General features: G+C 34.6%; 1 protein-coding gene across 1 annotated transcript in view; it reads left to right on the plus strand.

Moving 5' to 3' along the window:
• The window catches only part of LOC111055509 (MAP kinase-interacting serine/threonine-protein kinase 1), a 135,069-nt gene that overhangs the window by 10,353 nt on the left and 107,266 nt on the right, over positions 1-17,450 (plus strand). The window contains exon 2 of the mRNA XM_039439767.1: positions 2,105-2,180. Coding sequence (XP_039295701.1) covers positions 2,105-2,180 — 76 coding nt within the window. The remainder of the gene's footprint in view (positions 1-2,104; positions 2,181-17,450) is intronic.

Below are 17,450 nucleotides of genomic sequence, written 5' to 3' on the forward strand. Positions count from 1 at the left end.
TCAGGTCACATGGTGTGTAAGCCCTGGCAAGCATGTGCCAAAATATGGGGCAAAAAATGCTAGCAAATGGAGCAAAATAATTGAAATTTGCGCACATGGCTTGGTGTTGTCTGTAGTACTCTGAACAGTGAGAGTGAGGTAGAGGGGGGAAGAGAGAGAGAGAGATGGAGTGATAGTGAAGAGAGATTGATATGGAGAGAGGGAGGGACAAAGAGAGAGAGTATCTGAGACAGATAGACTCAGAGAAGGAGATGATGAAGAAGGAGAAGAAAATAATGATGATGAAGAAGGAGGAGGAGAAGAGGATGAAGGAGGAGGAGGAGATGGTGGTGGAAGAGAAGAAGAAGAAGAAGAAGATGATGAAGAAGAAGAAAATGACGATGAGGAGGAGACGCAGAAGAAAAAGAAGAAGAAGAAGAAGAAGAAGAAGAAGATGATGATGATGATGATGATGATGATGATGATGATGAAAAGATACTCAGAACAGAGAATTCTATCAGTCTTTGCCAACACTTTTTCGGAGTAATCTACTTTGTTTCTTGCATCATGAAATCGTGGAAAATTAAACCAAAGCTTACTAATTTATAAAAGGAATACAGATCTACCTGATATTGTAAATGTAATGAAGTTTCAAAGTAATTGAAAAGATTCATTTCGTATTACACCATATCAGAGACAACATATAAAATTAATAGAAGATATATTCTCTAAATAGAAACATCTAAGAAAATAAACATAGAAAATAACCTCTTCTAAAAAAATTGTAGATGTTTATCTTCTCTCTGATCATAATATAATCTCACTATAAATAGAAATAAAAATTAAAATTTTAGTACCCTTTTTTGAATTATTTTATCACAACATGTTTCAACATTGATGCCATAAAATAACTCAAAAAAGGGTAGTGAGATTTTTATTTTTATTTATATTACAAGTAGCCCTTTACAGAAAAGAGATTATATAATCTCACTGTAAGGTATTTTATAAGGCCTACTAATTTATGAAAGGAACACATACTAAACTTATATTGTAGATGTAATAGAGATATGAAGTAATTCAAAATATTCAATTCGTATTGCATCATATTATAGGTGACAAACAATAACTCAATATTGAAGTAGAGGTACAATAATAATATAATTATATATGCAGGGTAATAGTTTTTGATTCTTGCATCATTAAATTTAGCTGTAGTTAAAAACTGAAACAAAAGATTGTATGATAAATTGAAAACAGTCTAAAATGATATTGAAGGAGTATAGTAATATATACATAGATATCAATATTACTCATTGTTTTTTGCATCATTAAATTTAGTTGTTTTATTAAAATCAAAACCAAAGACTATTTGAAGAATTGAATATAGTCGAAAATAATATTATAGAAATGATGTTGGTGGAAAGTAATTCACTTTCTTTCTTGCATTATTAAATTTTCTGTTATTAAAACTGAAAACTAGAGATTTTTTGATGAATTTAATAGTCTAAAATGATGTTAAAGAATTGATGTTGGTAGAAAGTAATTCACTTTCTTTCTTGCATCATTAAATTTAGCTGTTATTAAAAACTATAATCAAGGATTAGGTAGATGGAAATTACTGAGATATTGCAACTATTCAAATGCTAATGAATCAATTATTACTATTATTGGATGGAAAAGACCAAGAAATTGTAAAAAAAACACAGATTTATTGATACTTAGAAAGACCGGTTTCGGTTATTTCACCATTGTTAACTCTCAGAAACTCAGTCGCCGTTTGAGATTGACAATGGTGTAATAACCGTACCGGTCTTACTAAGTATCAATAAATCTGTGTTTTTGACAATTTCTTAGTCTTTTCCATTCAATATGAATAATTACTACAATATCAACTTCTCAACTACACAAAAAGTTATTATTATTAAACGAAAATCCATCTAGCTGTTTACCCTGTTGTCAATATTTGCAGTAGCAGAAGTATTCGGGGTGAATTACAGCATTTAATTTGGATTTTCGTGTAATAATAATAAGGATTAGATACTTTCTCCAGTAGCTACAAATATTTTTTTAATTAATTTTCAGTATAAGTTGTGTTCAATTTTTGAAAATTTGTTGTTGATTTCAGGGGAGCAGTACCAGCTTGAAGGCGGATGATCCAGCTACGCTAGCTCAGCAGGATTTAACCAGTACACCAGTACAAGGTAGGACCAAAAAGTAACTTCCTCTTCAATTTATTCAAATTTCGGGGAGACCGATCTCACTAGTCATTAAACCTGCATTACTGTAGAAATCAATCTGAAATAAGTTGTCCTGTTATGCTTGATTTGTATGAATATTTCTCATCATTCAATATGAAGTACATTTGTAAAAATAATGATAGGCAATTTAATACAGTATCTTATTACTGTTATGCCGGGTGCGGCAGCGAAACTTCGTTTTTTAAAGTGAACGCCATTTAGTCAGCTGATATCGTAGTAGAGCAAATTTGGTCTCATTAGAGAGGTCAGACCATAAAGTTGTCTTCCATAAAGTTGTCTTGTCATATAAGGGTTTAACCTGTTGTCTCCATGTATGTATTTATGTAAATAAATAAATAAACTTCCAGATATATTCAGTCGCCATCATGCATTGGAACAATGAGAAGCGTGCATTTGCCGTTGAGACTTAGACTCAACTCACTTACGCGACTCAGGTCGAGAAGAGACTCGACTCTAGTGGAGAGCATGTGTTTCCAAATGGTGACAGTCGCGGAGATTAGAGTCGACTGGTCTGAGTGTCACCATTTGGAGAAACATGCTCTCGACTAGAGTCGAGTCTCTTCTCGACCTGAGTCGCGTAAGTGTGAGTCGAGACTTATTATTCGAGAAGATGTTCTGTGATCACAATCGCTTGCGCATTTCGAAATAACTTTGGTCTAGCCCCTTTGACTACTGAAATCAATTGTTACGTGGGTCACTACGTTCAGACAAACTGCAAGTGCGACGAAGAGACGAAGAGCGGAAGCCCCTCGGCCCATTAGGTCACCTGAGAACGTTGAGGCAGTGAGTTTCAATGTTGCGATCACCACAGCGTTCTGCGCGCAAACATGCGTCTGCTCTTGGACTTTCCGATCGTCGTGAGACGAATTATTCTTCATGATGATCTTCATTTCTATCCATACGAAATGGCAACTGTGCAGGAACATTCTGAACGTGACATCAATTGAGGGAACGGAACACTTTCTAGGACACCTCATCTCAATTAGGAGCGGAGTAGCCAGCCCGATCCCCCGATTTCAACCCTTGTGATTTTTTTCTGTGGGGGTTTTTGAAATTCCTTGTTTATGTAAACCTTCCAAGCACCCTACAGGATTTGGAGACCAATATCAGGGAAGAAATTGCCAACCTGCCTGTAATGCTGGCAGGAGTCATGACAAACGCCAGAAATCGGTTTTCTTAAGAGTAAACCGTACTCGGTTTAGAATATGGAGAATTGGGGACGTCACCTAAATGAATAAATAAATGTTCATTTCCCAAAAAAAAACTAAAACTACAACATCAATTACACAAAATATTGGATAAATTACAATTACGTACAATAGTTAGTTACAAAAATTCTTATAATGTGTCCTCTACTTGTTTAGTTTTTTCTGTGTGGAAATTGACCTACTCCACTATGGCGTACCATGTTCTAGAACAGGTTTTAAGATTCAAGTCAAAGGTTTGAAAACCTACCTGATTTAATATTCAAAACTAACTGAAATTAAACTTTATATAAATATGTGTCTACATTACAAAAAACAAATACAAACTTTCTGATCCATACAAAGAGATTTATTAACTTTAAAAAAAGGAAGTTTTGCTGCCACACTCTGTAGGCTACTTAACAAATTTACATGAGTTTTACCAAAATAACTCACCAGTTCAAGGAAGAAATAAAAAGTAGATTCCTCTTCAAATAAATTGTCCAGTTCTGCTCGTACTGTATGAAAACCTCTCATCTCTGAATGTTGATAGACTTTTGTAAAGATGGTGATACTCAATTTTGATACTGATTATGGTAAGATTTATGTTGTGGTATTTCTCCATAATTGAAAGAAAAATACGTTGATGTTGTCAATATCACTATATTTCTTAAAAATTAATTTATATTACAGAACAAGGTTTAATGGTAGCATTTACAACATCTTCAGCTGAACTAGTTCAGAATTCAGAATTGAATTTCCTGTTTCTTCAACAATAACAAATAACATTAGTTCAGCTGAAGATGTTGTAGGTGTTACCATGATATCTGGTTCTGTGATTTAAATTAATTTTGAACAAATATAGTGGTATTGACAACATCAACGTTTTTTCTTCTTTTTTTTAAGATGTCATATACCTTCCGATTACTGATTAAGAAGGCACTGGCCGACGATTCGATTCACATGGCTATGTACAACACGAAGTTATTATGAAAGTGATGTAATTTCCTACCAATGAGTTAATTTATTATTAAAAAACCTAAGGATACAACAGAATGGCAATCTGATACTGCCTTATAGTGGACAAAATCACATGAGTTTTGTATCAAAATAATTTACCCCTACAAGGTAGGAACAAAAAGTAATTTCCTCTCCAAATATTGAAATTTCTGGAGTCTAGTAGTAAGTTGTCCTAATGTGCTCCAATTTCCAAATTACTCATTAATGCTGCGTTTACACCAAAGCTATTAACAAAATGTTTATTTTTCCGTTCTTATTCTATTAGATTGACAAACTAAAGGAGCTTGATAAACACATATTCTTGGACACATATTACACACAGATTCTATTTGATTGAACATAACTTATCATACACAAGATGTGGATATGTGTTTGTCAAGCTCCTTTTAATCTAATAGAATATGGACGGAAAAATAAACATTTTGTTGATAACTTTTGTATAAACGCAGCTCTATTGGAGCAGATGAATCTCTCATAACAATTCCTCAGATCCTGAATTTAAGTTATCCACAACAATGTTCTACACCACAGATATTCATTCGTAATATGAAATTTTTGGTGTAATAATTTTGATAATAATAACAATTTATGTAGATGTAATTTATTGTGGAATTTAGTTTAATAGTGATTGAGTAGAGAGAAGACCTCATTGCGTTGCGTTTGTAGACGCAATATTCTCGGTAGTAGGTAGTAATTATTTGTGAGAAATTTTGGCAGCCATTCTGAGGTGGCTGGCTATAAGGGTGATGGGAAAATCGGATGATGTTTTAGAAGAAGAACAACTAGAATTTGAAGATGAAGAAGAAAGAGAATAAGATGCTATTACTCTAATTATTTTGGCGTAAAGCCATAGTTGAGAGAAGAGGGCTTGAGATGATGATGATGATGATAATGATGATGATGATGATGATGATGAGAAATAAGGAGAAGTAGAAGAAGAAGGAGGAGGAGGAGGAGAAGAAGAAGAAGAAAAAGACGAAGAAGTAGAAGAAGATGATGAAGAAGAAGAAGATGAAGCAGAAGAAGATGAAGGAAGAAGAGAAGAAGATGAATGAAGTAGAAGAAGAAGAAGAAGTAGATGAAGGAAGAAGAAGTATATAAAGACGTTGTGAGGAGGAATTTAGAACAAAGAGCGATCATGTCATCGCCGCATTTGATCAGTAGAATTGTACTTGAGTGAATAATTGCTGATCAGTTGGGAAACATATATTTTTAGGGGTTGTAAGGGATTTTTAGTTCTGAAAATTTTATTCTTTTGTAGTTATTTGAAAAGATTCAAGATGAGGTATACTTGAGTTTATGTTGTCAATACCACTATATTTCTTCAAAATAATATAAAATATTGTAAAATATAATAATGTAAAATATTTCTTCTATGTTTGGTTTTGAAGCATCTAAATTTGAAAATCTTCGTTGTGAAAATAATTAAGGACTGAAAATTTTGTAAAGTGAACAACTACAAGACTCAACCTATTTCGGACTATGTGTTATCTAAATTTGGGAGAGGAATAGCACAAGGTTACCTTTTTTTTCCTCTCACTATCAGTTTGATTATGCACTTATTGTATCAATCAATAAAGATTAAAATCAATTTAAATCACAGAACCAGGTTTCATGGCAACACCTTCAGCTGAACTGTTGTTGATTGTTATGGTTTATTTTTGAACAATAATTGTTCAGAAATGAACAATATAATTATGATAGAGATATTGACAATATTCTTTCGTATTGACAATATAGTCTCAATCTTTCAGTTATAGAGGTAAACCTCAACATAATCTTCCCATACGATCAAATTACTAATAACATGTTATGTTCTTCAAAACAACTTTTTGTGGATAACTCAGAATATCTTGAATTTCTTGAACAAGTTTCCTTGTCAACTTGCATTGATAAACAAGAATCATCATGTAGATTTAATTTGAGTGAACAAAAATAGCAATGAATAATACTTTTATCAAGTGCATCCAAATATTTATTCAATATATTTGTGGAATATTCAGATTACCTTCCACTGAAATCGGTTTATTTATTCAATTGCACGCTCCATCTTAGTATGATTAGCTCTTCAAATTTGGAGGAACTTATCAGAAAGTAGTATATGTTTTTTGATTATTTGTAGGCCTACTTCGGATTGAGATAGTTGAGCAAATATTAGTGGAAAATTGAATAATGATTTGATTCTGAATTGGGAGTAGTGTGGAAATTTGAATTGGAAGTAAGGTGTACAATATACAATACATTCATTTTTGAAAATACAAAACAATGAAATTATCCAATGGAATTTAAGGTGTACTATATACAATACATTTATTTTTGAATATACAAAACAATAAAACTTTATTATTTAATCACAATCACAAAATTTACTGCTAACACTCAAGGTTTCTCTTTTGTCGTCAGTGTAGAATGAAATTTATTGTACACTAGCCGCCAGACTCGCTTCGCTCGCCTGCATTCTTCTCTTGAGCTTGGGAATTCCTTCCTCCCGTCAAATAGTCAAATTCATAGCATTTCAGGATCTTTCCAGCTGAATAAAACTGTTTGCTACTTGAAAGTACCTACTAATTATCAATTATTTATTTATTACATTCCACAATCACAATATCAATATATTATAACACAATTATTTCTACTTTCTAATTCCACATCAGTAGAATTTAACTTGTTACATTTTTCCACTTGAATGCATTTTTTTTCACTTAGTTTTTTGTTGTTAGAAACAAAATAGATTAACTCATAATTTCCCAAACACGTTGAAATAACTGTTTAAATTCCCCGATATTTATTCATTCATTCATTCATTCATATCATCATACAAAAATTATTAATAAATATTTATTTATTAACAAAATATAAACAAAAGTAGACGTATTTTATCTTAAAAAAATGATATTGTTTGATGAGTTTGTAGGGTTATTTGAGGATGAACGCTATGACACAATTATAGAGTATGATGATGTGTTGAATTTTCAGCCGTCATTGAAATAGAACAATGCTTGTTAAACATCTTTATAACACAGAACAACTTCAAAAAACAAAAACATACAAGAATTTGGAACAATTTTAGGTTAGGAACACTAGTTGTGGTCACAGCTCGACTGGTTAGTTCGGCCGGAGACGGCCGTTCACGGCCGTATGAATGAACCTGTTGCAATGGACGAGCATTTATTCCTTTCTTTGTTGGGGGATCGTTCGGACGAGCTCGGTAATTTTTGGCCGATGCTAGTTCGGACGAAAACGGTTCTAGTGGACGTCCCACCTAATCCGAAACTCTTCCAATTCAACATTTTTCAACCTCAGCCTTTGTACCAAATTTAAAAAATCTCTGGGAAACTCTGTAAAACCGCTCATTTTGGGCGTATCTCTGAATTTTAAACGCGATTAATTTCACCTTCTTATACCTGATACACAGAGGAAAAAAATGATGTATAGATAATATTGGAGACATAGATTACCGGTTGCTCAAAAGCCGGTTGAATTTTAATCCTGATTAATTTCAAGAGAACCAATCAGAAAAGCTTTTCTAAAAAGCCTCCTCTGATTGGTTCTCATGAAATTAATGACGATTAAAATTTAACCGGCTTTTGTGCAACCGGGCCTTAGAGTAGGATACTATAGTAGAGAGTTCGTTGACCTTACTTTTTTAGAAAGCTGCCTGCATTCATATCCATACACATATTTCAATACCTGATTGTTGTAGGCTATATATATACACGCCTACCAAGCCGTCTTTTCAAATACTGTATTCAGTGTAGTGGGTTTAATGTATTCAAGTAGCAGCAGATTGATAAATTGATTAATAACTAGTTGTTCTGTGGCCAGTAGACCTCTTGCAGTATTCTCATCCACAAGTACCTGATTGAAACTATAGACCTTATGGAAATACAGCAATAGACTGGCTTCTCCACACATCTTTGTAATCACTTGTCAGCTAATTTATTATGAATGATTCTATAGTCTGGTTTTTATACTCTAATATTGGCGTATGAAGGAGGCTCCTTTTTCCTGTTATATTATCCTTGAAATGCAAAATTTCCAAAAACCTTGTATATACGTCGACGCGCAATTTAAAAAGGAACATACCTGTCAAATTTCATGAAAATCTATTACCACGTTTTGCCATAAATGCACAACATATAAACATATAAATATTCAAACATTTAAACATTAAGAGAAATGCCAAACCGTCGACTTGAATCTTAGACCCTCTTCGTCGCTCGGTCAGATATATAAACTGTATTATCCATTGTTCATTTGATTAAGTGTTAAGAGAACAAATATGGTATGTCACTCTTGTAGTCTCATATATGTATTTTAAATTAATCCTAGTGCCGGTTGCACAAAAGCCGGTTAAATTTTAATCGTGATTAATTCCACGAGAACCAGTCCGAGATGATGCCGTCTTATCAAAAAGGGTGAAATTAATCACGGTTAAAACTTAACCGGCTTTTGTGCAAGCGGGCCATAATCTATCATGGACTAGGTGTCCATCTCTTTCTCAGTCTCTCAATGTCTCTCTTTCTATCCTGTTTTAATTCCCATGCCTGAAAGAAAAGTCGATTTGGAGTCGATTTTTTAAATAATGAATAAAATGATATGGGTTTAGTGTATTTTATTTTTATTTATTTCATTGACAATCACAAATCATATTTATAATATATAGAATCGATTGTTTTATACCTTACAGCCGTATATTAACTTTAAATTCAATATTAGAATCGAAATTTATTAGCCATAGGTCCGATTTCTATAGTGAGGTCCACGTTATAATGGCAGTATTTGATTAGCAATGGTATTGCTATCTTTATCTATCATCCAACAAAGTGAATAGCTCTGTCTCTTTCTCGCTTTGCTCTGTTGCCAGATCGTCTTTTAACAATGTAGAATTAAAAATTAATTAACAAAATATTTCATTTTAATAATTATGAAAATTCATGGTTAAATTATTGAAAAATATAATTTCTTGCTCAATAAAATAAAATTGATTTTTTTAAACGAGATTGAACCGTTAATATTATATTTATTTATTAAATCATTCAGAATTACACAACTTACAGAAAAGTACCACAGGCTTATAAGCCCAAAACGGTTCCAATTCTAATTTATACAACAGTCCAAATGTAGCTTGGTTATGTGTCACTTAACTTTCATTAATTACACACTCAATTCACAATTCAAAACACACAAAAATCATTTTAAATTAAATTAAATCAATTACAATATATATAAACCAATTACATCAATAAACCTGTAGGCTATCAGCTACCGTCTATAGAAGGCATTGACAAGACAGAGGATCGGCAACGTTTTTCTCCTATCTTTCTCCACTGCCATTATAACGTGGACCTCACTATAGGACACTCATTAACTCTAATGGACCATTAAATCTTTAGGATCATGATCATAACTATAATATTTTCTTCTCTCAAATTTTGTATTCAAAGATCTCATAATGATAGGTGGATTTATAGCTTCAAGGCGTGACAATTATGTGTAGATTAATCAGAATCTATAAAGATAAATAATTCAAATTAGGGTACCGTAGTTGAATCAACGATAATATAAATTGTAGTATCATATTTAAATGTATGAATTCAGGGCTAATTTCTTGTATTTATAAAATATAATTATAGTACCCTTTGAGATTAATAAAATAATAGAATAAGAATAAAAATTATAACTATTAGTTATAGGCCGTCCAAGGAAAAGATGGGCATATATGAGGTACTTGATTCAAAGTCACTACATATTATTTATGAATGACAGGTCTAAACTGTATTGACATATTACGATCTATGTTGCAACTATGTTTTAAGCCTATGATACATAACAATTCTAAATTGAAATTTATTGAATTTATTTTTAAAACCTGACGATGGTGTTGTCACCGAAACTAGTAGTTATATTACTTTCCTTGCCCTATTACCATAGGTGAGGAAAGTATTGCTTTCCGAAAAAAATTAAGGTACCCCAGTTTCTAAATTTCTATACGTTTCAAGGTCCCCTGAGTCCAAAAAACTGGTTTTTGGGTATTGGTCTGTATGTGTGTGTGTGTGTGTTTATGAGTGTATGTGCGTCTGTGTACACGATATCTCATCTTCCAATTAACGGAATGACTTGAAATTTGGAACGTATGCTCCTTACAATATAAGGATCCGACACGAACAATTTCGAACAAATCCAATTCAAGATGGCGGCTAAAATGGCAAAAATGTTGTCAAAAACAGGGTTTTTTGCGATTTTCTCGAAAACGGCTCCAACGATTTTGATCAAATTCATACCTAAAATAGTCATTGATAAGCTCTATCAACTGCCATGAGTCCCATATCTGTAAAAATTTCAGGAGCTCCGCCCCATCAATGCAGATAGATTCCCAATTATCAGGCTTCAGATACAAGTGAAACAAAAAAAATCAAGTGGAGTAGATTGAGCATGAAAATCTCTACAATTAATGTTCAGTAACATTTTCACCTAAAATTGAAAATAAGTTTTAAATTCGAGAAAATGTGATTATTCAATTGCAAATTATTGTTGATTCTATTAAATCATTCACTATGAAGAGATAGCAGACCTCATGTGTGTCTCCAGCGTTATTGCCCTGTCACCAGCTGGCTCAAATATTTGAATAGTAGACTTGAGATGCGCGGGAACACTAGCGTCAGGTGATCAATTTTCATAACGGCAAGGAAAGTTGTGTGAGTGCGCCACACCAGATTTTTATTATTCTTATTCTATTATTTTATTAATTTCAAATGGTACTATTTCTATTTCTATTTTATAGATTGTAGTATCAATATTTATAATATATTTGTCTTTGAGAAAGTAAGGATAGGCGTGAGTGATAGAGAAGTATGGAAATTGGGAGAGGAAGTAGATATCCTACGCTAACTCAATTTACAAGTAGTGTGTGTCATATTTGAAATTTGAATTGACATGACTTTCTAAATGATATTAGTAGTTTCTCTCCTTTCTTGTCTTTGTTATTTGCGTTAATTATATATATGTTCTTCGCCTACAGCTCTTCCATTTCTAGATTTCTCGTTCCTCTTCTCTTTTACTTAATTCGTCTCTCTTCTTTTTTCATTAGTCTCTCTTCTTTTTTCATTCGTCTCTTTCTTTTTTCATTCGTCTCTCTTCTTTTTTCATTCGTCTCTTTCTTTTTTCATTCGTCTCTCTTCTTTTTTCATTAGTCTCTCTTCTTTTTTCATTCGTCTCTCTTCTTTTTTCATTCGCCTCTCTTCTTTTTTCATTCGTCTCTTTTCGTTTTTCATTCGTCTCTTCCACATCGTTCCTTTGTCTTCTCGTTCATCCTCCAGTTGTCGTATGCATGGTTCGGAACCCACCTAAAACATAGGACATACAGTCTGTGTGATCGGAGTTTGGGCTTTAGATTAGAGAATTGAATCCATATCACAATGTGGTACATCTTCTCTGAAAATTTACATCTGAGTAGTTCACAAAAGTGTGGTCTATTTTGAAAAAATCACATCCTTTTATTGACATGAAATGACATACAGAGTGAGTCATAAGTATGGGAACCCTTCAATAAATTTGAGACTGTTGTAGATATATCCAATATATATCCAATATATCCAAAGTCTTGATCGTTAGCCAGGTGTTCCCGAATAGATCGCATCAAAAAAATAAAAAAACTCTAATCAAGATGGCGTGGCATCACAGTCCCTCAAAGCTATCCCCAAGAAAATCATTGACACTGTAATAGCTTCTTTCAATCAGCCACCTTGACAACCTCTTCTTGAAAACACCTACAGGAAGATCCCTCACCGAGCCCGGCAGCAGGTTGAACATTTTGAGTGCCAACACTGGGAAAGAGTCCTTCACTCTTGACAACCTACAGCGTGGAATCTCCAACTGTAGCCTTCCGCGGGTACCGTATGAATGCACCTGACACCTACTCATCATGTTAGCCCTGTTTATCTTCACTGCAGTAAGAGAGGCCAGTATATACAGCCCGAAGACGGTGTGCACTTTCAGGCGTCTGAAGATGGGTTGACAATGGGCAATGAAGTCACTGTAGGTAAGGATCCGCAGTGCCTTCTTTTGAAGAAGCAGGATGTCATTGGCATGTGGAGAATGGCCCCAGAGAAGAATTCCATACTGCACATGACTGCAAAACACTGCATGATACATCATCACAAGTCTCTTGAGACTCAGGAGGCTTCTCAGCTTTCTGAACAGGAAGATTACTCTAGACAGTCTCCTGCATACCTGGTCAATATGCGGCTCCCAACTTAATTTGGCATCAACTCTAAAGCCAAGCAAAATGACCGCTTCATCCCCTGGAGTGTGGGTGCTTAGAGTACAAAGCATCTCCTGCGTCTTGGCCTCGTTCAACTTGAGTTTGTTTGCAGCAAACCACTCTTTAGCCTCGGAAAACAGCTCCTGTGCACAGCATCTAGCTTCCAGGGGTCCACTGCCCTTGCCAACTATGGTAGTATCATCAGCAAACAGCAGACTAGAATTCTGTAGGTGGAGATCGTTTATGAGTATAAGAAATAACAGTGGCCCAAGCACAGATCCTTGAGGAACTCCATGTGTTACTCTCCTTTCCTCTGAAGTGGCACCATCACCGACACAACCTGCCTCCTGTCGCTTAGATAGTCTGCCACCATGCTCCATGCACTGTCCCTGATGCCATACCTATGTAACTTGTCCAGCAGGATGTTGTGCGACACGCAGTCGAAGGCTTTGGTCAGGTCACACAACACAAGGTCAACTGATTTGCGCTCCTCGAAAGCCAAATGTATTCTTTCGACCAATGAAAGCACTGCAGAGGTGGTAGATCTGCCTTTCCTGAAACCATGCTGCATATCCCCCATCAGGTTGCTCCTCTCCAGATATACAGTCAGCTGCCTCAACATGGACGTTTCAATGATTTTACCCAACACCGGTACAATTGATATTGGTCGGAAGCTGCCTACATCAGTAGGATCACCCTTCTTAAAAATTGGGACTGTCTTTGCGATCTTGAGGCAGTTAGGAAAAACACCTTCTATGAGGCAGCTGTTGACCAGTGACAGCAGAGGTTCCATCAATACCCATATCAATTTTTTCAACAGGAACACCGATAGGCCATAGACGTCCTGGCTGTGACTTGTTTTGAAACCCTGAACAATGCTCATCAGGTCCTCCTCACTAATGGGTTTGAAACAGGTAAACTTATGATGAGACAAAGGGACAGACAATGCTGGATCTGCCATAGATTCTGGTAGACCTTCCACAATCTCAGCAACAGCATCCATGAAAGCATTGTTGACCTCATCTGGACTCTTTTTGCATTGAACCACTGGCTTGGCTCTGTATGAGTTGCTGATAATGCTCCAAGCCGCCTTAACAGGATTGTGAGATTTGTCAATCACTCTAGCATTGTAATCTTTTTTAGCTCTATCCACCTCCTGTCGATATAATATTGTAACTTTCAGGATAAGTTATTGGTCAAATACTCTACCTTTTAACGTATAACTGAATTTCAACCCCTCATAAGGGGGTGACTTAGGGGATGTAACTCGAATATATTAAACGTAAACACCCATTGTGTGGTACATTATTTTGAAGGCCTTCTCAAAACTAGATTAATGATATCAATTAAAATGCTCTATTATACTTTTATCTAAAATGGCGGCTGATTAAAGTTTGAGTTTTTAAAGAAATAATTGATCATTTTAATCAGCCGCCATTTTAGATAAAAGTAGCGTAGAGGATTTTTATTGATGTCATCTTTCAAGTTTTGAGAAGGCCTTTAAAATGATGTATCACACAATGCGTGTTTACGTTCAAAATATTTTATTTACATCCCTCATTTTCTTTAAAAACTGAAACTTGAATCAGTCGCCATTTTGTTTACAAGTATCGTAGAACATTTTTGTTGATGCCATCTTTCTTTTTCAAAAATGCCTTTAAAATTATGTACAACACAATGGGTGTTTACATTTAAAATATTCTAGTTACAACCCCTAAGTCACCCCCTTATGAAGGGGGGAAATTCAGTTGTACGTCAAAAGGTAGAGTATTTGACCAATAACTTATCCTGAAAGTTACAGTATTATATCTACAACAGTCTTCAATTTATTGAAGGGTTCCCATACATATGACTCACTCTGTATGATTATTTATTCTTTATTGATTCGTACAATAAGTACATCATCAAAATGATAGGAAAAGAAAAAATAAGTTAACCTTGTGCCTTATTCCTCTCCCAATTTTATAATTATTTTATGAAGAGAGATGGTATTAAGGAAAATAAACTCAAGTCGTGTCTTATCGAATCAGAGTGAAAATTTGACCCAGTACCTGCTGCAATCTACCGGCAGAAAACTTGGAGTTTGACAAGTCAACAACCGTCGACCAATCAGGAGAGAGAAAGCGGAGCTTAGGATCGTAGCTCACTTGTGATTGGTGCTACAGTTTTAGCCATGGAGTCTTATCCTACACCTACTGCCACCTACCGAATTGAACATTCCCAACTTTAGTAAGGCTCACGTTAATGGCAGTGGAGAAAGATAGGAGTAGAAAGATTCTCTCTCTGCCTTGCAACTGTCTTCTATAGTGGGTAGCTGGAACCGGTATCCTATTATATTAAGCGAGCAATTTCTATATTTTTTATATATGGTTATTTATATTTATATCTGGTTATTTTTGTTTAACGGATCTCGAAAACGGCTCTAACGATTTTCACGAAATTTGGAACAAAGTAGGCTTATGATATGAAAATTTGATTGCACTAGGTCTCATCCTTGGGAAAACTCGCTGAACGAAATTAAAAGGATAATTTATCCTTGGCTGAAACAGCTGAGACTTTCGTCGTCTGTGGATAGTAAAACGTGAGCGAGTGATTCTGTGGAAAATCAAAATATCTCATCCCCGAAATTCATAAGCCGACGTATAGCCAGCTGTAAAATATAAACACGATCATTTAAGAGAATTGTGTTCTGTTTATCAATAAATAAAATTAACGAGGGAAGCTCGGTGCCCCGATATCCAACTGTTAATCCTTGTTTAAAATTATCAATTATATTTTATCCGTCAGGAAAATAAATTTGTCGATGATTAAATAATACATTTTAATAATAATTGAGATTGAATATTTTGTTATTTAATTAGATTGCTACATTGTTGAAAACGATCTGGAAATGTTGCAGATGTTGAATAGGATAGCGCCATCTACTTTTAAAATAATAGACAAGGATAGCAACACCAATTTCAATCAAATACTGCCATTATAACGTGGACCTCACTATAGTATATTCTCTATTCTATAGTGAGGTCCACGTTATAATGGCAGTGAAGAAAGATAGGAGAACAACCTCTGTCTTGTCAATGCTTTCTAGCTGATACAAGTTATTGATGTCATATTAACTGTTCATTCTCGTTTAAAATAATGAATTATATTTCATTAAGCAAGAAATTATATTTTTCAATAATTTCATAATGAAAATGAAATATTTTGTTAATTAATTATTAATTATACATTGTTAAAAGACGATCTGGCAACAGAGCAGAGCGAGAAACAGATAGCGGTATCCGCTTTGTCGAATGAAAGACAAGGATAGCAACATCAGTGTTAATCAAACACTGCCATTATAACGTGGACCTCACTATAGATATAGTGTGGTCCACGTTATAATGGCAGTGAATGAAGATAGAAGAATAGCGATGCCGATTCTCTGCATTAATTAATTATATTTCTACACTGTCAAAAACATAATTGTCATCGTTGTGGACCTAGAAAAGGATAGTACCACCGGCTTTGTCGAATGATGGACAAGGATAGCGAAACCAAAGTTGATCAAACACTGTCATTATAACGTGGACCTCACTATAGATTGTATTTTCTCAGCAGTATCTCTTCAATCTTAACTTACATTCTGTATAATTTTTTATTGTGAAATATTCCGTGTTTTAGTAGCACTGACGCGTAAGGCAGGTCATTCACCTTTGCCATTTCTTCTTCTTTATTCTTCCTCCTTCTTCTTCTTCCTTTTTCTCTGGTGCTTGTCGTTACGTAATGTACGCAATAGTAGACTAATCTAGTGAATGGGCTAAAGCCTACAGGACAACACTCCTTTAGTAGGCCAATAGTGCAATGCTCCTCCTCCTCCTCCGCCACCACCTCCTCCTCTACCCCTCCTCACTGTTGTATCTATCTATTACAAGGTAGTTCGTTGCTCTCTCGCCTCATACCTCGTTCTTCTCCTCCTCTTCTTTATCCTCTCTTTCTTCCTCTTTCATATGATTTTCAACTGCTTTATTATCTTCATTTTCTCACTCTATTTATTTTTTGTTTCAAGGTAGTTCGTAGATCTCGCCTCATACCTCCTTCTTCACCTCTTCTTTATCCTCTCTTTCTCCCTTTTTCAACTGACTTTTTACTTTTTATAATCTTCATTTTCTAATTTTCTCACCCTTCCATAATATTGATGAACTCGACTTTTTATTTTTGTTTCAAGGTAGTTCGTTGCTCTCTCGCCTCACACATCCTTCTTCTTCTCTTGTTTATCCTCTCTTTCTTCCTCTTTCAGCTGATTTTTACTGCTTTATTATCTTCATTCTCTCACCCTTCCATGATATTGATCTATTTATTTGTTACAAGGTCTGGTAGTTCATTGGCACCTCGCCTCACACGTCCTTCTTCTCTTTTCCTCTTCTCTTTCGTCCTTTTCCAATTTGCTTTCGTCGACTTTTTTATATTATCTTTTTTTTCGTAGCCTTCCATTATATTGATGTACTCATTTGATACAAGGTTTAGCAGTACGTTGCTCCCTTGCCTTTCACCTCTTTCTACTTTTTTTCTCTCTTTCCCTTTGTGGTCCTCTTTTTCAACTAACTTCCGTGTTCTCTATTATCTTTATTTTCTCATCCTTCCATAATATGGATGTATTTGTTAAAAATTTAGTAGTTCATCGCTTGCCCGCCTCACACCTCCTTCTTATCTTTTCTTCCTCTTTCAACTGACTTTCGAATTCTTAATATCATATATAATATCGGG

This window comes from Nilaparvata lugens, chromosome 13 (genome assembly GCF_014356525.2).
Source record: "Nilaparvata lugens isolate BPH chromosome 13, ASM1435652v1, whole genome shotgun sequence".
Classification (NCBI taxonomy): domain Eukaryota; kingdom Metazoa; phylum Arthropoda; class Insecta; order Hemiptera; family Delphacidae; genus Nilaparvata; species Nilaparvata lugens.